Source organism: Engystomops pustulosus, chromosome 2 (assembly GCF_040894005.1).
Source record: "Engystomops pustulosus chromosome 2, aEngPut4.maternal, whole genome shotgun sequence".
Lineage (NCBI taxonomy): Eukaryota > Metazoa > Chordata > Amphibia > Anura > Leptodactylidae > Engystomops > Engystomops pustulosus.
Window position 1 is genome coordinate 183,324,106 of NC_092412.1, and position 23,957 is coordinate 183,348,062.

General features: G+C 42.9%; 1 protein-coding gene across 4 annotated transcripts in view; it reads left to right on the plus strand.

The window, feature by feature from the left end:
* SLC45A3 (solute carrier family 45 member 3) overlaps positions 1 to 20,238 on the plus strand; it is a 39,229-nt gene extending 18,991 nt beyond the window's left edge. For 3 of the 4 annotated variants that reach the window (XM_072137493.1, XM_072137494.1, XM_072137495.1), the window contains exons 2-5: positions 12,734 to 13,095; positions 13,560 to 14,378; positions 14,450 to 14,715; positions 19,130 to 20,238. In XM_072137493.1, the coding sequence (XP_071993594.1) occupies positions 12,924 to 13,095; positions 13,560 to 14,378; positions 14,450 to 14,715; positions 19,130 to 19,534 (1,662 nt within the window). In that variant the 5' untranslated portion in view covers positions 12,734 to 12,923 and the 3' untranslated portion in view covers positions 19,535 to 20,238. Of the gene's footprint in view, positions 1 to 12,733; positions 13,096 to 13,559; positions 14,379 to 14,449; positions 14,716 to 18,926; positions 18,946 to 19,129 lie in introns of all 4 variants that reach the window. The other variant, XM_072137497.1, reaches the window with a different exon arrangement.
* The last annotated feature ends 3,719 nt before the right edge of the window (positions 20,239 to 23,957 follow it).

Below are 23,957 nucleotides of genomic sequence, written 5' to 3' on the forward strand. Positions count from 1 at the left end.
CCCGGGGGCAATTGAAAGAGCCGCCCTCGGCTCGACTACCGATGGTTTGGGCACAGAGGGGGCTAAGGGCACTTCTAGGAAGTGCAGGCTATGTGAGGTGTAGGGACAAACCGCCCATGGTCCTGGAGACAGGCACCTGGGTTGGTGTCGGACTAAGACAAAAATATGTAGCTGTATGACAGTTGGTCGCTGACGCCATTAAACCGAACTGTACAGTAGGAAAGGTGTGGTGTCATGTCCTGTAATCCACTCCTTGCACCAAGGCCTGTATATTTGTTTTATCAACGCTTCTTCCCTGGCGGCAATTATATGGTGTCTATCTGCATTGCGTTAGCATATGCGACACGAGTACCTCCTGACTGACAACCTTACCCATGTATGAGTGGCATCCAGGTGCTAACTCTGTAACACCCCCGGTCCCCTTAGGACCCGCAGTTTACGGACTACCCCCACGTGCAAACCTCAGTTTGAGGGATCAGGTAGCGGTCAGTGTTTTACATAGAAAGACGGTCCGACACAGCCACACTACAACCTGAAAAGCCTATGAAAGGGTTAATGCAGACTACTGGCAGATATGACAGTGTGCAACAGGTTAATTCACATTGGCTTAGGAGCCCAATGGGTACACGTCTTGAAACGTTACAAACGTTACAGAGGTAGATAGGCTACTCAGAGTAGCACGGTAGCAAATGTCTCTTGTCACGGTGCAAAATAATAGTCAATAGCAACTTTTCCTTGGTAGTATCTGGCGAAAGTCTCTCAGAAGGTCTCTAGTGACAAAGTCCATCTTCTGGGTACAGCCCTTGATGTGGGGAAAAGTGCACTGAAAAGCAAAGGGTCTCCTCTAGTGTGGAGGGACAGAGTCCTTTGAAGAAACTCTCTGCTGTGGCAGAGGAAGGGGTGCTATCATAGCACATGACAGTGTATAATCTCTTGACTGAGATAAATAAGGGTAAGAGTCTCAGGAAGGTCTCTGGCTCTTTGGGGCAAATGGAGATAAATATACACAATATGTACAAAGTACCTGGAGAGGGCTACAGCCCTTCAGGGGTTAGTCTGATGCACCTTCGCTGGGTTCAGCAGGGACAGGATCCAAAGTCAGCAGGGAATCCTGTGCATCCTCAGCGGGAGTAGGTGCCGGCTGGGGACACCCGGTGGCAGTAACGGGTACTGCAGGTGCAGCAACATCCTCCGGACCTTCAGGGGGAGGAGCGCTGTCGCCCGGGGTGTCGGCTGTTCCAGCCGGGGGCTCAACTGAGCCAGGGACCACGGAGGGGTCCAAGAAGAAATAAACAGAGCCGCGGCTCCTTCCAGCTCCGGTTCTTCCGGGGCCGGGTCATCACCCCATTGGTAACCAGCCAGGGGAGATGTGGGCCTAGATGGAACCTCCGGACAAGGTTCGCTAGCCGGGATGTCTTCTCCCACAGAAGAGCCGCGGGACCTGGCAATGCTCCCAGCAGGGGAGACGGTGGGGGTGGCGCCCTGGATCATGCCCGGCCCATGGATGGCAATGGGACCCGTACTCACGATTACCGTGGATGGGGCATTCACGTGGGTCACCGCCCGGGGACTCGCAGCCGAGGAAGAAGAAGTGTTCGGAGACTCCGGCCACTCGTCGTCCTCATACCAGTCATCGTGCGGGAAGTAGCGGTCCTCATCGGAGTCGGGGATCCGGATCACACCAGCCGCCCAAGGTCCTCGGGGCCCCTCTTGCAGGGAGAACTCAATACACTCGCCTGGCTTCAGGTTGTGCTGGCTCTCCGGCAGATCAGGCCTCTTGACTGACCGGCGGGGTATAAATACTTCCCGTCCGGTGTAGTCCTGGGTGGCGAAGCCATAGCCCTTCCGCTTGTCGAAGAACCGGACCATGCCGGTGGTGCGGTTCTTCTCGACCCAAGCTCCCGCTGTGGATCTGCCGGCCATATACCGCTGGGCCTCCTTCTCTCGGCGTCGCTGGTCTGAGACAGCGTCTCGGAGTCGCCGGCGGGCGGCCTCACCTCGGCCTTGAGGCTGCGGAGGTTTCGGTGCTGGGGCTCGTGGCTCCGGTTCAGGCTCGGATCTCCTTGGGCGACAGGTAGGTGCCGGAACAGGAGCAGGAACCACCGGAGGATCAGGAACCACCACAGCGGGGCTAGCAGGCCGCGCAGCAGGAGTAGTAGGCCTCGGAGCAGGTGGAGCGGCAACACTAGGCCCAGGCGTTGGCTCGACAGGAGTCGGGGCCTCCCCACGTGGCGCCTCCACGTGGGCCCGCGGTACCGGGATGGTAGCCGGGATAGGGACGCGGAACCACCCGGGTGGGATTTGGTACTGCGTCACCGTTTGGTAACATGTCCTGGTGACGAAGGCCCGAGTCAATCTTCGGTGCAGCCGATGTCCAGCGGAGGGTCTTCGGACGGGCTGCGCAGAGACCACCACCATAGTCTCTAGGACCTCGTAAAATTCCGGACGCTCCACAGGAGGGAAGGGCGGAGGACCCCACATGGTGTTGTCCTCACTGTCCAAAGTCCACTCAAGTTCTGGCGCTTCTCTGAGGCAGGGCAGGAAGTCCGCCTCGAGCCAGTGGGAGGAGTCCAAGTCCTTCCCGCCAAGAGCTGTGGCGGGCTCTAATTTTTCCTGCGCCACAGGAGGCGGGGTTCGCGCCCTTCGCGCGTGGGTGGAGCTTGATGCGTCATCTGGGTTTCCCGCCAGTGAAGGCTTTGGCGGGCTTGAATTATTTGCTGCGCCACAGTTTCTGAGGTAAAAATCTTCAGGCGCGGCAGCGCCGGATGTAGCAGAGCTGGTACAGTTCTTGCCAGGATTAACCTCTGGAGTGCGGGAGCGGCGCTCGACAGCACGTGGCAGCAGTATAACACAGTTCATTCCAGAAGCACACAAGTACTTGGGCCTAAACCCGAATGGCAGCAGGGTTAGGCAGCACAGTCTTTTCAATAAAAGAAAGTCTTTAATGCCGTAATAAGGCACAGAAGTAAAATCCTGTTCGTGACGCCACTTGCAACATCCCCCACCGGGGCCTAGCCCTTGAGGTGAGGCCTGGAGTCAGTCGGGGCCCGCGGTACCGGAGTGGCTGGCGGTTGCGGCCTAAGCACGCTATGGTCACGGTGCTTGGTACGGGGGAACCGGAGGGCTGTCCTACAGCCTGGCAGGTCTCCAGCAGGGTGGTGTTGGCAAGAAAAGATGAGGGAGCGGCTGCTATAGCGGATCTCCCTGGGGCAACCCCTTAATGTCCCGAGTGTGAGTCTCTGGGTGATGGACAGGGTGCCAGTGATGAAGGCAGGGGTAGTAGCAGGGACCAGACGGAGGCAGAGGTTGAACAGAAACACTTACAGTTCTTTATTGGAACCGACAGGAACATCAGCAACGTGCCTTTAACAAGATGGTGGAGTACTGGAGAGGTATTTGGAGGGAGCCACAGGATGTAGTTCACCAGCCTGGATGTCTAGGGCAGGCTGGGAGGCAGCTGGGTCCTTAGAGGAGGCTTCAGCTCGGTCCTGGATCTCTTCAGGTATCACCCTTGAAGGTAGGATGATACCCCTTTCCTCACTACACTAACTCTAGTCTTATTCTCCACTTCAGGCAGGGGCTAGGCTCTTCCTGCACTGGTCTGGTGTGCTAGAGACTCTGAGCTGCTGCTCAGCTAACTACTCTCTGCTTGCGTCCTGCAGACCCAGAGGGCCTGACTAGGACCGGTCTCTTCTCCCTTCTGGGAGAGACTCCTCTCTCTCCTGAGAGGGACTCCTCTCGGAGTGTTCTCTAGAACATTCCTGACCAGGGGGTTTTATTACCTCCCTTTGGTCAGGTGGTGGCTGCTCCTCCAATTACCTCTCAGTTCACAGAGCACAGGATGTAACACAGATCATTGGATACTGGACTTTTACATCATATACAGCTTTAACTTCTGCCTTGCCAGGCAGGATTAACCACTGCAATTTCCCCTTTGTGATGTGGTGACATGTTATGGGGCTTATTCGCAAGCACTACCTCGCCATTGCATCGGCGAGGGTGTTGCATATTGTTTGTGTAATATAAAGTTATATGATTTTCCAATATAATTTCTGTATCAGTTCTTCATGGTTTTCTAGATCTCTGTTTCCTGTCATTCAACAGTAAGCTTCATTGTTTACTTCCTGGGGATAAACCCTGGTCCTTGATCATGTGATGTCACACAGGTGCATTGCTTGTTATAATACACAGCTCTGATTTCTCTATGTGATAACAAGCCGTGCACCTGTGTGATATCACACGACCATGGACATGTGTTTATCCACAAGAAGTAAACAATAAAGTTTTCTGCTGAATGACAGCAAGCAGAGATCTATAAAACAGTCAGGAATTGATAAAGAAAGTGTATTGGATATACATCATATAGTCTTGGGCCAACTATGGCAATGATTTTTTAGGGTATTTTTTAAATTTAATTGGTAATACTCATGTATATTTATATATATTTATCAATATTTTTGTGTGTTTTTTTTACTTTATATGTCTCCCATGAGTTCTTAAAAGACTGATGTGGGGCTTTTTTACAGCCTTTTTTAAAAAAAAAGTTTTCTACTGTAATTTGGGCCTCTAAGAGCCCCAGCTACAGGGCAAAAAGACCCCCTGTGGGTTCAAATGTCAGGGGCAGAGCTGAGGAGTGACCAGTACAGACAAGTCAAGTGTTGTTTTTTGAAATGCATCCAAACCAAAGTTAACCCCTGGGACTAAACAGCGGATTCTGTCAGGGTGCAAGGTAAGTTAAAACACATACCGTATATGCCGGCGTATAAGACGACCTGGTGTATAAGACGACCACCCTACTTTCCTGTTTAAAATATAGAGTTTAAGATATATTCGCCGTATAAGACTACCCCTTTTCCAACGCATACAGTAGTATACAGCACAGCCCCCAGTAGTATACAGCACTGTCCCCAGTAGTATACAGCACTGCCCCCAGTAGTATACAGCACTGCCCCCAGTAGTATACAGCACTGCCCCCAGTAGTATACAGCACTGCCCCCAGTAGTATACAGCACAGCCCCCAGTAGTATACAGCACAGCCCCCAGTAGTATACAGCACAGCCCCCAGTAGTATACAGCACAGCCCCCAGTAGTATACAGCACTGCCCCCAGTAGTATACAGCACTGCCCCCAGTAGTATACAGCACTGCCCCCAGTAGTATACAGCACTGCCCCCAGTAGTACACAGCACAGCCCCCAGTAGTATACAGCACAGCCCCCAGTAGTATACAGCCCAGCATTAAAAAAAAAAATAAACATATACTCACCCCGATGCTCCCTCGATGTCCGCGCCGTCTTCTTTCTTCTGCCGGGCGCCGCCATTGATCTTCCCCGGCAGGCGCCTAGTATGACGCGCCGCTGCTGACGTCATACTAGGCGCCGACCCGGGGAAAGACATGGCGGCGCCCAGCAGAAGAAAGAAGACGGCGCGGAAGACTGAAGACAGCACAGCGCGGACATCGGGGCCAACGGAGGGTGAGTATTTTCCCCCCGATGTCATTTTGAGGCTGCCGGCAGCTTTTTGAGGCTGCCGGCAGCCATCGCTGTGCAAACACCCGCGATCGGTGCTAGCACCGATCGCGGGTGTTACCGGTAAGCCTTTGCTGCAATATGCAGCAAAGACTTACCGGCTATGGAGAGACCTCAGCCCGTAAGCCCTCTCCATGCAGCGCGATCCGACCGCGATCGTCTTATACGCCTTCATTACCGGCGTATAAGACGATTACCGGCGTATAAGACGACCCCAGAGAAGACAGAAGATTTTTCTGTCTTCAAAAGTCGTCTTATACGCCGGTATATACGGTAATTATATTGTAATGCAAATGCTTCGAGAAAGCATAAAGACTTCTCTTCTTACAATCAAGCAATCAGCTGCAATACCAAGCACTACCACACTATTTGGTGCAGAGTTACAAAGCTGCACAATAACTTTAAATCTCATATCTTTAAATGCATTAAATATACTATGTTTTCTTTCTTTAATTTGTAAGTGTAAGACTTTTATCAGCCTATGATATGTGTGGCTTTAATATTATTCATTTAATTAACATAATGAACATTATAAAAGATTTTTATCAAAGTAACAATAAAAATATATAAAATAAAATACAACTGAGCACTGGTTTTACTGAGTTGGGAAGTAAAAATGCATTGTGGTTCCATATTATGAAAGCATCAAAAACTTGTTCCAATTAAGTAAAGTTTTACTGTGAATAGTCCCATCCCTAAAGATCAAGAGGAAGCTCTTTTTTGTATCCACAATGAAGCAGCTGTTCAAACGTGCATGGCTGCTTCATTCCCTTCTGCTGGACTTTTGGAGATAAATACAGAAATTGGCTTTCTCTGGCAGTTCCATGGAAAAGAAAGTGCAGTGAATGAACCATCTGGATGTTTAGTATTTGCCTGTATTGCAGTATTCATTGTACCGCAATCTACCTGTGTACAGCAATCTACCTATGAAGAGCTGCTGCTTTGTACACTAGATAAGGTCAGCCCTTCATTAGTTTTCCTTTGAGTACAGTATATGACACAGGACCCCAGATTAGCTCATGTGCAGGTAAATACATTTTACAATTTGCAGTAGCTTTTTCTCAAATGCATTAGTCAGGACTTGTTCTATCTGCATAGCTGGTTATTTTTCCTGACTACTATAGTGTTAAATTACAATATAGTCAAGTTGCAAATTTCTTCTTGTATTTATGTGTGAATCCAATCCAACCACTTCCTTGAAGGCTTCTTTAGAAAGTGATAAAATCATGGGAAGCAGCAGTGGCAATAAAAAGTCCCTGTAGTGAAACTGTGAGCCATCTATGTTGTAATGTACACGGAAATGTTCCTTGTACCTCTGTAAATAGTGGATTACAGGTTTGTTTGTTCACAGAGATCAACTGTATACTCCAGAACAAGCCATAGAGGAGGTTCTTGGGAGGTTGAATCTGTCGATTAAATACTCAAATCAAAATCTGATATTAAATGCATCATTCACTGAATATGAGAGACTATAAAATCTTTGAAGATAAATAAAGCCCCCAGCCTGACAGGCTTATAAATGAGTATTATAAATCATTCTCTGAAATGTTGTGCCCGTATTTAACATCTCTCCTAAATGATTTTAGTTTACATCAAGAGGACAAATATCCCAGAATCCAAAATAATTATTGCCCAATATTTTTGCTACAGTATTAGCTAAAAGAATGAGTAGGGTGATAAAGTATTTGGTTTCCCGAGATCAAATGGGGTTTATGACAGGATTCCAGATTTGAGATGCTGCCAGACAAGCAATAAATTTGATTCAGGTTGCAAACAACATGCAGACTCCCAGTGAATTTTTGTTTGTAGATGCTGAAAAGGCTTTTGACAGGGTGCACTGGAGATTCTTAGAGAAATCCATTGGTCTCCATAGCTAATTTAATGAGCATTATAAATTCTTACTCACATGTCTCCTATTATAAGTTAAATGTTAATAAATACAAATTAATGATGATCAATAAAAACAAGAAATGGGTAAAGCATTTAATGGGTAAAGCATGGCTTTATCTACTTAGGAGTATCTAAATCAAATACTATAGATAAAATAATAGAAAATAATTCTAAATTAGTAACACAAAATGTTAAGAGAGCTATTGTGAAAATGGAAAACATTGTGAATTTACATTCAATGACCTTAAATTTTATCTGGAAGAAAGGTCGTCCGAGAATCGCTAAAAAGCTTTACAGTTAGGTGGAATGGGAGTACCATCTTTTGAACACTATTGGCAGGCTTCATTATTAGAGGCAATTAGACAATAGTGGAGGATTGAAAAAATGGAAAATTGGGATTATCTAGAAAGAATAATTGATCAAGGGAAAACTACTAAGGCTCTCGTTATAAATGAAATATTCAAATTGGAAAAATAAAGATAAATTCTGAAATAACAAAAACTATAATCACAGCCTGGAATAAGTATATAAAAAGTAATAAGGGCATTACAATAAAGTGGGAGGACTTTTTATTGAAGAATATAAATGTGGCTATCCCCTATTGTAATACTGATGTATTACACCGTGATATTTAAAATGATGAGCATGCTGCACACAGAGAGCATTGCACATCGGAGCCATGGATCCCCCCCCCCCCGGTAAGTGCGAGGGGGGGGATCTGATCTAGTGTAAAGTCCCCTTACATGCTGCGGTCATGTATGACCACAGTGTGGAAGGGGTTAACACCCGTGATCAAATGTAATGTACAGCTAACACCCGCAGCTTCTGGCACCAGCTCCGTTTGCCAGCTAGTGCTAAAAGCAGGATGTAGTAGTAGGTCACGATGCGGCCGCCCTGACGTACTACTATGTCGGGAAGGGGTTAAGTAATCAAACTTTTTTGGGGTGCACCTTTAACATGGGGCATGCAACACAATTATGTCGGATTTGCATGATAAACCTAATTTGTGTCGCATAATGCCTAGTGCAGCTGTGCTACAAAATGGTTGCGTGTGACACAAAAGTGTCTCAGAGACTTCTTAAATACCTGTGCAAGCCGTTTCCACTAGAAAGAAGGTGCAAAGTCCGACAGAAAACTGGTGCAAGGCCTGTAGTAAATGTGCCGCCATGTTATTAGTATTATGGATGTAATAATTGTGGATGTAATTTTATGTTATGTATATAATTTTGTATCAGAAATAAAAGAAAACTTGAAGAAAAAAAATAAAAGAGATCAAGTGTACATTTGCATGTGTAACATTTGGACCATTGCAACATGCAAAAAATTTCTGAGAATCCAGCATGCTAGGGCATTCACCCTGATTCCAGTCCTCACCTCGGCCCCGCTCCATCGAGAAACATGGGGCACAGCACCGTATCCCAGGGAAAGTTACAACATCTCCATTGCCGTCTATGGGGGACGTATATCGGACGTATATATGTCCCCCATGTGGTGTGAATGCAGCCTTAGTTATATGCGCTTGATGGATAGGCTTTACTTGATGGATCTGGCCAACATAACTTCTTGAAATACATATCAGTACAGATTATATCAAGGATTCACCATCAAAACTAGAAGCCATCAAACTACAACTGGCTTTTAGTAAATGAAAACAAATGGCAGCATGTTCCAATGTACTATATGAACTGGTCTAGTTTTTGCATGTTAATGTATGTTGCGAGTCTACTTATATCTGCCACATACTTAAGAACTGCCTGTATTATAAGATTCCATTCTCTGTGCAGACATTTCTGGTTGATCTGGTTTTCTAGACTTTATTCCTTTGATGACAATGTTTCTCCCATGCTTCAAAGGAAAGTAAATGTATCTTTATACTATAGGAAATAATAGAACTTGCTCAGTTAAGGGCGATGAACAACAGCTATGTCAAAGTGAGCCATCAAGGGGACAACCATTCAGTAAATTTGACCAACAACCCAATATACCCTACCATAGTAATAAGCAATATATATTTAGTATATTGAGGAGCATCTTCACAGAACAGTCCTCTGGGAATCTTATGACACATGATGGGGCAGATTTACTTATCCGGTCCATTCGCGATCCAGCGGCGCCTTCTCTGCGGTGGATTTTGGTCCGGTCGGAATTCACTAAGGTACTTCCTCCGCCGTCCACCAGATGTCGCTGCAGCACTGAATTATCCCGAGGCCCGCTGGAATGCCCTGAAATTCACCGGCCTATACCTGGTGAAGGTAAGTGCAAGTTTCGTGCAACTTTTTTTTTTTTAAATGCGGCGGTTTTTCCGAATCCGTCGGGTTTTCGTTTGGCCACGCCCCCCCTCCCCCTGATTTCCGTCGCGTGCATGCCATGCACCACAATCCGATCGCGTGTGCCAAAAACCCAGGGCAATTCAGGGGAAATCGGCGCAAATCTGAAATATTCGGGTAACACGTCGGGAAAACGCGAATCGGGCCCTTAGTAAATGACCCCCGATGTGTGCAAAGCTTTACATTCCAGTACACATATGGAACATATGACTGAGATTTGTCATTTTTTCTAAAGTAAATATACAAATAAAGTGTTACATAGGTATTTGATAACATCTTATACATCAGTAGCATTATCTACACCTACCCTGTTTCCCTGAAAATAAGACAGTGGTTATTTTTTTCTCCTGAATAAGCACTAGGTCTTATTTTTAGGATGTGTTTACAAGAATTCACAATTATTCTTGAACAAAAAAATCTGCATATAATTCTGAATTTCATGTACAGAAATCTCTTGGACCATCAAAAATTTCTCTGACATCCTTATAACTCTCCTAACTCACCGAATTTTATGTTGAATTTCTTTGACTCCATTTTCATTTGAACCATTGGCCCCAATCTCTCATGTTTAGCACTTTCCTTCAATTACCCCTTCTTGTTCGGGAAGCTGCTCATAGCATTTGCAATGGAACAGTTAGTGATTTTACTCCATGAATTCTACACCCATGGCATGGGGGGAGCTGTAGCAATGAGGTCTCATTTTTTCTAAGTTTGAAAAAAATTGCACTAGGCCTTATTTTCAGGGGTTTCTTATTTTCAGGGAAACAGGTTATCTGTTTCCTGGAAAGTGGTACTTGCATAACAAATGAACTATGGAGCCTTGAATCAGACACAGTTCCTAGTGCACGGTGGCTGATTTCATCCGGTTATGCCACCTCCATGCCATTGGGCTTGGAGGTACATGAGGGAGGTGTGGCGGGCACCGATGTGGGCCGGCATCGGGAGTTCCTACGCTTGTGCCCAAGCTATAGCCTGCGTCTGTTCAGGCGCAGGCTATGGAGCAATTTTATGCCAGGTCGGTTTTGCTGCCACCTACCAAGATTTATCAGGAGGCCAGAACCTCCTGATAAATCTGGTGCGGGCAGAATTTAATCATACACTGGCAAATACGCTGTGCCTGTGAAAAAGATGCATTTCAATGTGCCACAGCCAAGAGTTGAGACTTTTTCCTTCCTAATGCAACCCTCTTGCCAAGTGGGCATGATGGGGTGGGCAGGGGTGTATTAACTATAGTAGGCTATGGCGGAATTCTATGCCAGACAGGACCCGGCATAGAATTCATCCAGACACATGAATACCAAATATGGAGCACGATGTGCCAGCTCTTGACTATACCTGACTTTACACTAAACATATATAACAGATTTTAGGACCTGAGTTACTTTTCTTGTATAACTGAGTAAAATATGAAGAGTGAAACCCGGGTGGCACTACTCGGTGTACACCAAGTTATGGAATATGGATCTGTATGTCTTGAATAAATCTCTATCAGAGGCTTGATATAGGATGACAATGTTCATGGCAAACGAAACTTGAATAGGAGCGCTGTGGTGCTCTGAATTCCTAGCGTAAGAATATGATGCGGTAAAAAATAAGAAATGGAATGGCACTCACCGCATAAACTCCTTCCAGAGAAATTTTATTTGTGAATACTCACATGAAGACAAAGGCGTGGTTACATGTAAAGGAATAGGGAGGACGCAGGGACTCAAAACATGGCAGGAAGGACAGCTGTTTCGCGCTCTAGGCGCTTCATCTGGCTTGTCTGCTCACACACATACAAACATAACAGGCCTTTTAAACCCATAACCCCGCCCCCTGGATCGGAAGTGAATTTCATTGGTTGCAAACCAGGCTGGCGTATGCCAGCGTATGCCAGCCTGGTTTGCAACCAATGAAATTCACTTCCGATCCAGGGGGCGGGGTTATGGGTTTAAAAGGCCTGTTATGTTTGTATGTGTGTGAGCAGACAAGCCAGATGAAGCGCCTAGAGCGCGAAACAGCTGTCCTTCCTGCCATGTTTTGAGTCCCTGCGTCCTCCCTATTCCTTTACATGTAACCACGCCTTTGTCTTCATGTGAGTATTCACAAATAAAATTTCTCTGGAAGGAGTTTATGCGGTGAGTGCCATTCCATTTCTTATTTTTTACCGCATCATTTTCTTGTATAACTATTATCAATAAAACATACAGATTGAAAATGAGGACTCATCAATATGTCAGAGTTGGGAATACTGTATTTCGCACCTGAAACAAGTGAAAAGACAAAATCTTTGGTTCATAATTTCTGTGCTTTGGCAATCCTTTACTCAAAATGTAATTAATTTGTGTTTTTTACCAATTTAGCTTTTTATCATTTCTCAGTTAAACCTTAGGAATGCTTTTTAGACTTGACTAGAAATGGTCGGCACTACTGATCTAGATTTTCATTGGAAACGATATGATGGGAGGGTGGGAGGGCGGTATTGTTCTTACATATGGATTGTGTTTGTGATTTTGTAGCATATGTATACATTTGAATAATATTTAAATAAAGAATTTGAAAAAAAAAAAAACCTTAGAAATGCTAATAAAGTACATTAGAAAATAAAGTAAAGTTAACTGATGGAATGATCGGTTGCTAATATTGGGCCTGTCAAAAATTCTAAATTAGCTAAAAGTCACAGAATATTTTGTAGTCATGAACACCGAACATGTATAGGTAAGGAATGGAAGAGAGTGTTTTTTTTGTCCATTCTGGACCAACCCTTTAATTGTCAGTAACTATGAAATATACAGTGAATATAACTTTTCACACGTGAAAAATATTTCCACTGTTATTTTTGTGTATTTTTTTTTCTTGAGTTTTCATAGTTAGGTGAACTTTATAAGTATAACCTTACTCAAAATCTTTGGATACTCTTTCGGAGTGGCTTAAAGGGGGAAATTGTTGCAACCTCTGATAAATTTTCCCCTCTATGTCTATTAACATCTGCTTTCTTTCCTTTGCAGGGAATGACACTGACATGCTTGATTTAACCTCTCTGGAAAAGTAATGTGCAATCACAACACCATCGCCTCAGCTCATCACTGGCATTTATTCAGAAGAAATGGCCTTTTGTCAGGCGAAACAGAGTGGCTGTCCTATATTGCACCCAATCTTTATCAGTGGATCATAAAAAGATAAAAAGATTCAGTTTTCATGATGCAGAAATCAAGGATCCATGAGTACCTTTATAGTCCTCAGGGACAGCTGCTACTGGTTAATTCTCTCACATGTGGCCTTGAAGTTTGTCTAGCTGCAGGAATCACCTTTGTTCCACCTTTGCTACTTGAAGCTGGAGTAGAGGAAAAATTTATGACCATGGTGTTAGGTAAGTAAATGTACAAATAAAATCAGACAATGCTAAACTTTCCATTTTAAAGTGTACAATACGTTGATAGAGTTAGATGATTGCACCTCTTTATTTGGAAATTTAGAGAAAAATATGGTCAATGCATTTCCCCCTAAGAATGTCACTTCAACTTAAAAAAGCCTCTTTGCAAAGCTGGTAGAATTTTGTTTTAGTAATTTCTTAATTTGTATGCTAGATAGAACCAATACAGTGTCATTGCAGATCTCTCACTTATTGCCAACCAGTGTTGCTAGATGACTTTAGGTGGTTACTGCTCCAGCTCCCTTTTCCAGACGGTCTTCAATTCCCCAGAACTGTTGGTAGGACCAGATATGTCAGAAGATCACAGGACTCACTTCAGTCATTCAGTGGAGATTATGTTTAATGCTAGTGATGTAATATATTAAATCTTGTTGATTATTGAGATTTTACTCTTCTTCTAGGAATTGGTCCCATTCTTGGTCTACTAGTTGTCCACCTTATAGGCTCTGCAAGTGACCGTTGGAGCAGCAGATTTGGACGTCGACGGCCCTTTATCTGGCTTTTATGTTTTGGAGTAATGTTAAGCCTCATTATCATTCCATATGCGAAACCTTTTGCCAGTTTAGCAGGTCACCACAGTGCTGGCTTGGAGGTGTTCTTCCTTATTTTGGGTATCGGACTGCTTGACTCATGTGGACAAGTTTGTTTCACTCCTTTGGAAGCATTGCTGTCGGATCTGTTCCCTGAAGGAGAAGCCTGCAGGAAAGCGTTTTCAGTATACGCCTTAACTGTTGGATTAGGAGCATGCATTGGATACTTACTGCCTTCTGTGGACTGGAGTTCCAGCTGGCTGGCACATCAATTAGGTGGCCAAGAACAGTGCCTTTTCATGTTACTACTAATTATTTTTTCCGGTTGTATCTTTGCCACATTTTTTGTCTCAGAAGAGGTCAGGATTAATGCTGGACAGTCGGATATATGCTTGGAACCAGCTGGCAAGGGATGGACTTGTGTAAGGACATGTCAACTTTGGTCTTTGCCACACAGGGTTTGGCGAATGGCCTTAGCCCTGCGAAGTATTTGTGCTTTAATATCTCGACTCAGGACGTTTTGTTGCAGAGTTCCTGTCCCATTGTGGCGTTTGTTTGTGGCCCAGTTGTGTTCATGGATGAGCCTAATGACCTTTACTCTATTTTTCACTGACTTTGTGGGGGAAGGACTTTATCATGGTGTGCCAGTAGCAGAGCCAGGGACTGTGGATAGACTTCGATATGATGAAGGTCAGTCACTGTCTGTATGTGTGATTACATCCTATGAGCTAGTTTTCCATTCTTACTTTTTTTTTTACTAGGGGTCAGGATGGGAAGTTTGGGCCTCTTCCTTCAGTCTGTGACATCAATTGTGCTCTCCTTTTCCATGGATTACCTCGTAAAGACATTTGGAACACGAATCGTTTACCTAGTTGCAGTTTCCTGCCTCCCTATTGCTGGCGCGATCACCTGCTTCACCCATAATATAACAATGGTCACAGCATCAGCTGCTTTGACTGGCATCCCATTTTCTGTATTGCAGATTTTGCCCTATACTCTTACCTCACTATATCATTATAACAGACAGGTAAGTTATCACATTGATAAATTCACTTAAGTATTTTTTACTAACAATTTTTACTAACCAGTGTTGCCTGGGATAGTACATAACTGCTTTTAGCAAGAACAAAATAGAATGGGTTAACAAAAATATTTTATATCTATCTATATTTATTTCTCTGTCTGTCTCACTGTCTGTCTGTCTCTCGATCTATATTCATATTACCTCACACATAAGCTTTCTTATACTCATTGCTTATAGTAACCAATCAAAGCTCAGAGCTCATATTAATAACCTGTGGCAAAATAGAAGCTGTGCTGAGCTTGTCATATATTGAGTTCTTTCTTTATATCCTCTACTCCTTATCTTGTGACATACTACCACCGCCACCCATAACTTCTACAACAATTTGCAAGTAATATGTAAAACAAGCACACTTTTCTACATAAAGTTTTTTATTCGCATCTTTCCTCCATTATTTATACATACATAATGTATCCGTGTAAATTAACATTCCCTTTGCTGTATTTTCTGGTGAATATGCATACGTGGCATACACACCCCTTCCCAACTTAGGCTACATTCGCACTGCTGTATGGGTGACGTATATACGTAGTATATACACTCACCGGACACTTTATTAGGTACACCTGTCCAACTGCTCGTTAACACTTAATTTTTAATCAGCCAATCACATGGCGGCAACTCAGTGCATTTAGGCATGTAGACATGGTCAAGACAATCTCCTGCAGTTCAAACCGAGCATCAGTATGGGGAAGAAAGGTGATTTGTGTGCCTTTGAACGTGGCATGGTTGTTGGTGCCAGATGGGCTGGTCTGAGTATTTCAGAAACTACTGATCTACTGGGATTTTCATGCAGAACCATCTCTAGGGTTTACAGAGAATGGTCCGAAAAAGAAAAAACATCCAGTGAGCGGCAATTCTGTGGGCGGAAATGCCTTGTTGATGCCAGAGGTCAGAGAAGAATGGGCAGACTGGTTCGAGCTAATAGAAAGGCAACAGTGACTCAAATCGCCACCCGTTGCAACCAAGCTAGGCAGAAGAGCATCTCTGAACGCACAGTACGTCGAACTTTGAGGCAGATGGGCTACAGCAGCAGAAGACCACACCGGGTGCCTCTCCTTTCAGCTAAGAACAGGAAACTGAGGCTACAATTTGCACAAGCTCATCGAAATTGGGCAGTAGAAGATTGGAAAAACGTTGCCTGGTCTGATGAGTCACGATTTCTGCTGCGACATTCGGATGGTAGGGTCAGAATTTGGCGTCAACAACATGAAAGCATGGATCCATCCTGCCTTGTATCAACGGTTCAGGCTGGTGTTGGTGGTGTCATGGTGTGGGGAATATTTTCTTGGCACTCTTTGGGCCCCTTGGTACCAATCGAGCATCGTTGCAATGCCACTGCCTACCTGAGTATTGTTGCTGACCATGTCCATCCCTTTATGACCACAATGTACCCAACATCTGATGGCTACTTTCAGCAGGATAATGCGCCATGTCATAAAGCTGGAATCATCTCAGACTGGTTTCTTGAACATGACAATGAGTTCACTGTACTTAAATGGCCTTTACAGTCACCAGATCTCAATCCAATAGAGCATCTTTGGGATGTGTTGGAACGGGAGATTCACATCATGGATCTGCGGCAACTGTGTGATGCCATCATGTCAATATGGACCAAAATCTCTGAGGAATGCTTCCAGCAAAAGGGGGTCCAACCGGTTACTAGCATGGTGTACCTAATAAAGTGGCCGGTGAGTGTATGTCCCCCATAGACGGCAATGGGCACACAGCGCCGTACGGAAGCAGTACGGTGGTGCACAAGTGCGGCACCATACTGTTCCGTAGCCGGGGAAAAGAAAGGACATGTCCGATCTTTCCCTGGAATACGGCGCTGTGCGCTATACATTGCTGTGGAGAGGGGCAGGGGTGAGCAGCAGGCACATCGTTGTGTGAATGCAGCTTTATACATATAACAATAACTATCCTGGTAGAGTGGTGTCAGGCGAGCAATGCAGTTAATGCAAAAGTAGCAACTAGGGTTAGGCAACATGGTACTAAGCTGTCTTTCCCCTGTAAATTGAGAAATCCCTCCTGTCAGCAATGTGCAGAGGGGTACAGGAAGGTTGTCTGTTACTCAGTTACCATTATATTGAAAAGGGACAAGAGACTCTCTGAGACTAGGGTCATAAAAAAGGGTATCTGGGAAAGAGCACCAGGAGCCTCACAATCTCTGGAACTTATTTGAGTAGCTGCAGTGTTTATAAACTATATTCTCGTAAGGTAGAGTCATATTAACCAATTTCTTCCACTGAGAGACAGTAGGAGAGCGGTCAGCCATCCAGCGTATAGCAATGGCCTTACTGGCCAAAAACAGTGCTTCCTTCAAAAAATAGGCACAGGGCCGGCGAGGTAGGAACCAGTTTATTCAGGATATCAGACAGCAGAGAAAATACTTCTCTCCAGAATCCGGCAATGTAATCACAAGCCTGGAGGATAAACTACTGAAACAACTTATTATAGGCTGTCGGTAATACCAAGGTGTGACACAGGAATATTATTTTTAGCTGGTGACAGGTTCCAATAGCTTATGCATGTCTTCATACAGACATGGGGTTTGTTGCATATTGCAGCTAACAGCCACAGTCGGTGCCTGCACCGATTGTGGGTGTTAACCCCTTGATTGCGGTGGATAGGCGCCGCCATTTTTGTTGAGATTGCAGATCCCCCTAATGTCATTGGGGGGCGGCTATTGGTTGCCATAACAGATTTGTGTCTTTGTCAGATCTGAGGCTGCATGATTTCTGAAGAGCCAATGGCTCATTGTAATGAATCCTATGTGTACAGGGAAGGTCATAATAACTGAGCCCACAAGAATGTGATGCATATGCAATTTTTCACCACATGTGGAATATTTTTTCCAGCTTCCCAGTACGCGGCATGGAATAATAAATAACGTCACTGAGAAGTAAAAATTGTAAAGCTGAAAATTAGCCTGTACACGAAAAAACTAAAAAGTTATAGATTTTTGAAGGCGTGGAGCAAAAAAAGCCAGTGTCCTTAAGAGATTTCTGCAGTTTTTGCAAATAGGGTTTAGAATAACTCTTTACTGCTCTAATAACTGTTTTATTTGTGCATGTCAAAATTCGAAAAATTGCTCTAGCCAATAATGCAAAAAAATTTCCAGGAATGACTGGCAGGGAAAAGTTTAATGGGGTAAAATCTCATGACAGGTTCCTATGATTACCTTTTGAGACCCAAATCCCACTGGAGGGCATGGACACAGCTATGATTAAGTGTTTCAGTCTCTGTACAGTGTTTCAGAATTCAATGTCATCTAAAACTAGCCAAATATTGGTAAAAATAAAACTACTATGTAGTACCTGCAAATTACATACCGTATATACGGTATAAGCTGAATTTTTCCGCACAATTTTTGGGCTGAAAGAGCCCCACTTAGCTTATACTCAGGTATATATATAAAAAAAATTAGTACTCACCTTCAGCGCTCCCCCCCCCCCCACGTCCTCTTCTCTCCGTGTCTCATCTTCTTCCTGCATCTTCCGGCTTTTCGTTAGTGCGGGCAGTGGCACGTCTATGCTCTCTGCCTGCATGCGCACAGACATGGTGTGATGTCATCAGGCCGCAACATGGAGCTGAGTGGAGAACACGTGCTAGGAGTGAGCGCCAGAGGTGAGTACTAAATTTATTATGTTTAAAGGGGGCACATGTGGACATCTCTGTATCGCTGGTACTGTTGGACGTCTCTGTATCGTGGGGTACTGCTGGACATTTCTCTAAAGTGGGACACTGCTGGTAATTTTTTATTAGGGGGTCTCTGCTTAACATTTCCTTAAGTGTGGATCTGCTTGAAATTTCCTTAAAGGGGGTCTCTGCTGGACATTTCTTCTTAAAGGGAAAGCTGCTACTGGAAATTTTACTAAAGAGTAGTTGCTGAATTTTTCACCCTAGGCTTATATTTTTGTAAATAAAAATAAATAAGTGCCTCGGCTTATACTTGGGTCGGCTTATACTCGAGTATATACGGTATTAGTAAAACTATTGTAGAAATGGTTTACTTTTGACATTTACCTCTGTTAATGCTTTTGTTATATGTATTTCCATATCTTCTCTCTACCACTATTTCTCTCCTCTGAATGGTTATTCATTTCTTCTATCCTGCTTACCCTGGATGGCCATCTGCTCATGGACTACAGAAAAGGTCTCTTCTGTTCTGTAAGTTTCTCACCTCTCACATTGGAAGCTTTTCTTCTTCTTTTGCTTACAGTATTTCTTTTTTTGACATATAGAGTTTGTATCTATCCCTATTGTTGTTGTTTTTTTTATTAGTATTTGCTTTTTTGCAATGTCTTGCCACAAAAATTTCCAAAATCAGAATTTTATTTTACCTTTTAAACAGGTTTTCCTCCCAAAGTATAAGGATGTGGCTGAGCATGAGATAAAGGAGAAGGAGCGAAAGCCAGGATTTGTCAAAGAGACACCAAATAATAACAGTGTTCCGTTGTTTTCTTCGCACCCCCCATCTTTGTGCATTGGCCCTTCATGTGACAACTCTATCATGGTTGCAGAACCCACTCCCTCAAGCCATGGGATATGCTTGGATATGGCTATACTAGACAGTGCCTGTCTGTTGTCTCAGGTTGTCCCTTCCCTTATCATGGGCTTCATTGTACAGATGACACAGTCAGTCACAGCCTACGTTGCATCAGCAGCAGCTTTTGGTTTGATAGCGATATATTTCTCTAACAAAGTTATCTTTGATAAAAATGATATGGTAAAAGTTACCCCCTCGATAGCAATATAAACATTTAAATTGAACAAGTGAATTATTTATTTAATAAATAAAACCACTTTTTTTTTCTCCATTTACATTCCAAAATACTATCATCAGCCAGAAGGGTTAACCTGTTGATTTGCTTAGTCGGTGGTATTGTAAATGTGCAGTCATGTGATTCCTTCTCTCTATTCACTTCTGATATTCATTTGTTACACTAATATACTTCAAGAAATAGTATGTGTCCCGGTCTGTCACATTGCCACTGGGAAAGTGTCTTATCAGTGGACTTGGAAACTAAGATCAGCAAAGGACCAATGAACCATTCAAGTGCGATGTTGAAAAACCTCTTTAGGCTGTTTTTACATGCTGCACTTTTTTGTGTTATTATGTAGATTTACAGTAATTTTCCACGTATTTGTTTGAGCCAAAACAAAAATCTTATTCTAACGGAAGGAGCGCTATTACGGAAAGACTATTTCTGTTTCCTTGTTATACCTCTATGTTTTACAACAGGGGTATATGAAGTATTTTATGTAGGAAACTGATAAATTTTTAAAATATTTTAATTATATAGTATTTATTTGGTTATGTTTACTCATGTTTAAGACTAGTGATTTATTAGGCCTATAGTGATATACCGTATTTTCCGGACTATAAGGCGCACTTAAAAGCCTTGTATTTCCTTGGAAATCCAAAGTGCGCCTTATAGTCCGGTGCGCCCTATGTATGGCGCTGGGCAGCGGACCATACTTACATAGGTCCCCGCTATCGGAGACCGGAGACAGCAGATCTCCAGCGGGAACTGCAGACCACGCGGCACGAACAACTTCTGCCGCGTGGTCTGCAGTCCCCGCTGGAGATATGCTGTCTCCGGTAGCGGGGACCTATGTAAGTATGGTCAGCTGCCCTCCTCCACCTCCCCCTCACCTTCCCCACTCACCTTCCCCACGTCGCCGCGTCTCGTCTTCGGGTCACGTCGCGTCTCTTCTCCGCGTCGCGTCCCGTCGTGTCCCGTCGGGTCTCCGCTCCGCCCCCGGACCTCCGCCACGTCCCCAGACCCCGCGCCTTATATATGGAATTATTACATATATAAGGCGCATCGGACTAATGCGCCTTATATTCCGGTGCGCCTAATGGCCCGGAAAATACGGTAATAAACATTATATAGTGTGCCTTAAAGGGAACCAAAAAGATGCAACAGATTTATAAGAAAAGATCTTCCTGAATTCTTGTTTTATGAGGAATTTTTCATTCAAAGACTTAAATATTTAAAAATAGACTTATCGACTTTGCTGGCAAATCCTCCTAAAAGCCAGATTCCAACTGGCAGGTTTGTTGTGAATTATGCAATGAAACGGTACAAAAATCTACAGTACGGTATATGTAAATGGGGTTTTCGTTAAGTGTGAGAATAAACCAGATTAGCTTTGAAGGCATGCTGCTGGTATTCATATTCCTGCCTATAGAGATTTACAGCAAATCATACCCATTGCATCAAAATTGGAGGTAATTTATTCTTAAAATGCAGATTAATCACTTGTAAATTTACTTAATTGGGGCATGTATTGTAAAAGGACCCAGCTCGTAGCGGATAGCATTTACAGCAATGGTACTTGGAGAATTATTTTAGTACAGTATAGACTTTTCCTAGCTTAAAGGGGTGTATTTCAGCAAATTATTTATAAATAAATAATACATTTTCCAAAATAAACAAAAATTATGCCATTTTTCCAATATACTTTCTGTATCAATTCCTCAGAGTTCTCTAGATTCTGTAGTTCTGGTTGCTGTCATTCTATAGAAAGCTTCTATGTTTACTTCCAGTGGATAGAAATTTTTTTATAGTATAAAACTGCGAGGAATAGATACAGAAAGTAGATTGGAAACTTACATAACTTTTATTATACAAACAATAACATTTATTTGATAAAATGGGAATACCCCTTTAACAATTGCCTCAAAGGAGTATTGCTGAAAATGCAGTTTATTTTTTATTATGACATTTAAATTGACACAGGCAAACATCTATCGTTTATTGTAAAAGTATTAATAATATATTAACATTTTACAATATATCTAAAATGAAGGAGGCAGAGAGGAAAAAAAATAATATATATGTATGTGTAAACTTTTATGGACTACTGTGTCACCTGATATTTATAGCTCTGGAAGTTATTTATTGAGCTTTCAATTTTTTCTGAAAACAAGATTACCTCAAAGACAACTGGAAGATTGTATCTACAGAAAATGTACCTAATACCAGTAAATTATTTAACTGTTTACAATCTTGTTTAAATGTTTTACTATTTTCTATGGATATTTTACTTGTATGGATAGGAAATTTGAAGATTGAAGTACAAGAGTTTTAAAAACTGTATTTTTTTATATGCGTTTTGTAGAATCTGTCTATGCCAGTAAACCTGAAAAAAATATTGTTTCTGATGTATCTAGGAAAAATGTATTCAATTTCAAATTCATAACTTCTGAGTTCGGGTCAGATGGCCTCCATCTTGGATTTCTATGTGACAGCTGTGGGGCTGAGACTTCTGCTGATTTCTGCAGTGCCTGTAGCCACATCCACCTGCAGTGCCTGCACGGAGCTCACAGACACTCATCACTTCCTGCCAGCACATTGTGAGTAGAGAGAAGCTGCAAACTAAAAGCAGATAAGTGGCAGGCACATATCTGTGAGAACAGAGATGTAGCAGTGCTGACAGTGTAAAATTCTGTCAGGCTCCGTCTGTCATGCCTCTGTTTAATAGGCATCTCTTGCATCTCATCTCTCATCTGTCAATGTGTTATTACAATGTCAGAAGGCAGATGAAGGTGTATATACACCTGTACCTTGATAATGTAACCACACTATCACCCCACAGAACTAGATGGATCATAATGAGGCTCATTTACTTACCCAGTCCAGTTGCGATCCCGCTGTGCGTTGTCCGACGAGGATTCCAGTTCTGCCGGGATTCACTAAGGTTGTGCGCCCAATATCCAGTAGGTGTCGCTGCTGCGCCGAGTTCACCTGCTTCTTCCCGGTGCATGTAAGTGCTTGATCTTGTGACACATTGTGACACATTTCGTTTTTTAAATTTCACGGTTTTTCCGAATCCAACGGGAATTTTCCCCAAAATGGAAAAATTTGGGAAACCCCATGGAAATGCGGCCGCAGAGCCCTTAGTAAATGGGCCCCAATGTGTCTGCTTAGATAGTCCCCGCCCACCCCCTGGAATTTTGCACTGAGCAGCCTAGGGAGTGATAGGAGCTAAAATAGCAATAAAACTAAGTAAAATTGTAAGGGGTTAAAATGATCTTTATTGTGTAAACATCACTAGGGGATCCAGATTTGAGAATTTTATTTTGTGGGAAAACCCCTTTAATTAGATGCAATAACAAAAAAGATAATGCTCTGTACATAGCTTTTAAAGATTACATTTCTTATAAAGCTAAATCTCAAAACACAGTACAGAAGCTAAGCAAGGAATGAATGATGGGTGTTTTGTGCTTTTGTGCTTGCTGAAGAGTCTAGTATTGAATGAGGTTGGTTGTAATACATTATATAATTTAGAAGCAATACAAAAAGTTTCATGTAGATCAGCTCCATAATTAAGATGAACATCATTCAGAGAATTGTATTAAATGACTCTTCTGTCATTCTTGTAAATGACCACACAGGATGCCGATTCTGATGATCAGAATCTTTATGGACTAAAAAACTCAATTCTTATCAATTGAATATAGAATGAAAATAAATTGATGCTGGTTGTAGAAGACTGGAAGTATAATCCATTATCATAAAGCATCACGTCAGTAGTGTACATTTTGAATAAATTATGTTACTAGTAGTGACACTCCACTTTTATAAATAAAATATATTGTGTGAACTTTTGCTCCCATCTTCTAACTGGTTTATAGGAATTCCTTGACAAAAAACATCAAAAATTTCCTTGTTTAAATAAAAATGTCCATATCGTTTTATTGTCTTAAGGGAAATAATCTGCCTCATTGTACAACTGTGTTAAGCTGTATTTTCTTTCTTACATAACATTTTGGTTAATGTTATTTTGTAAGTATTTATTTTCCAGAAGAAATAATATATTCGGAATATATTAGGAAATAAAAGTTTGAATATTTTACATTGCATAATGTGTCTTGTTTTGCATGACTGATTCTCTATCAGAATTCATTTTTAGACTTTAGTCATTTTGAAAAGTATTCTATTACTATTGACTAAAGCTGGTTATACGAGTGTATGAGATGACAGACATTAAACCCATTCTATAATGAACCCCCATGTTTTGCGCAGGTAAGAGAGGTTTTTTATTTCAGTGAGGAAGGTAAGCTGCTTGGAAGTGTCTTTCTCTCAAAGAAACAATTGTTGTTTATTTTTAATTTTTCCTAGAATTTTAACCTATTTTTCGCTTTCTGTCCTACTAGGTGACTTAAAGCA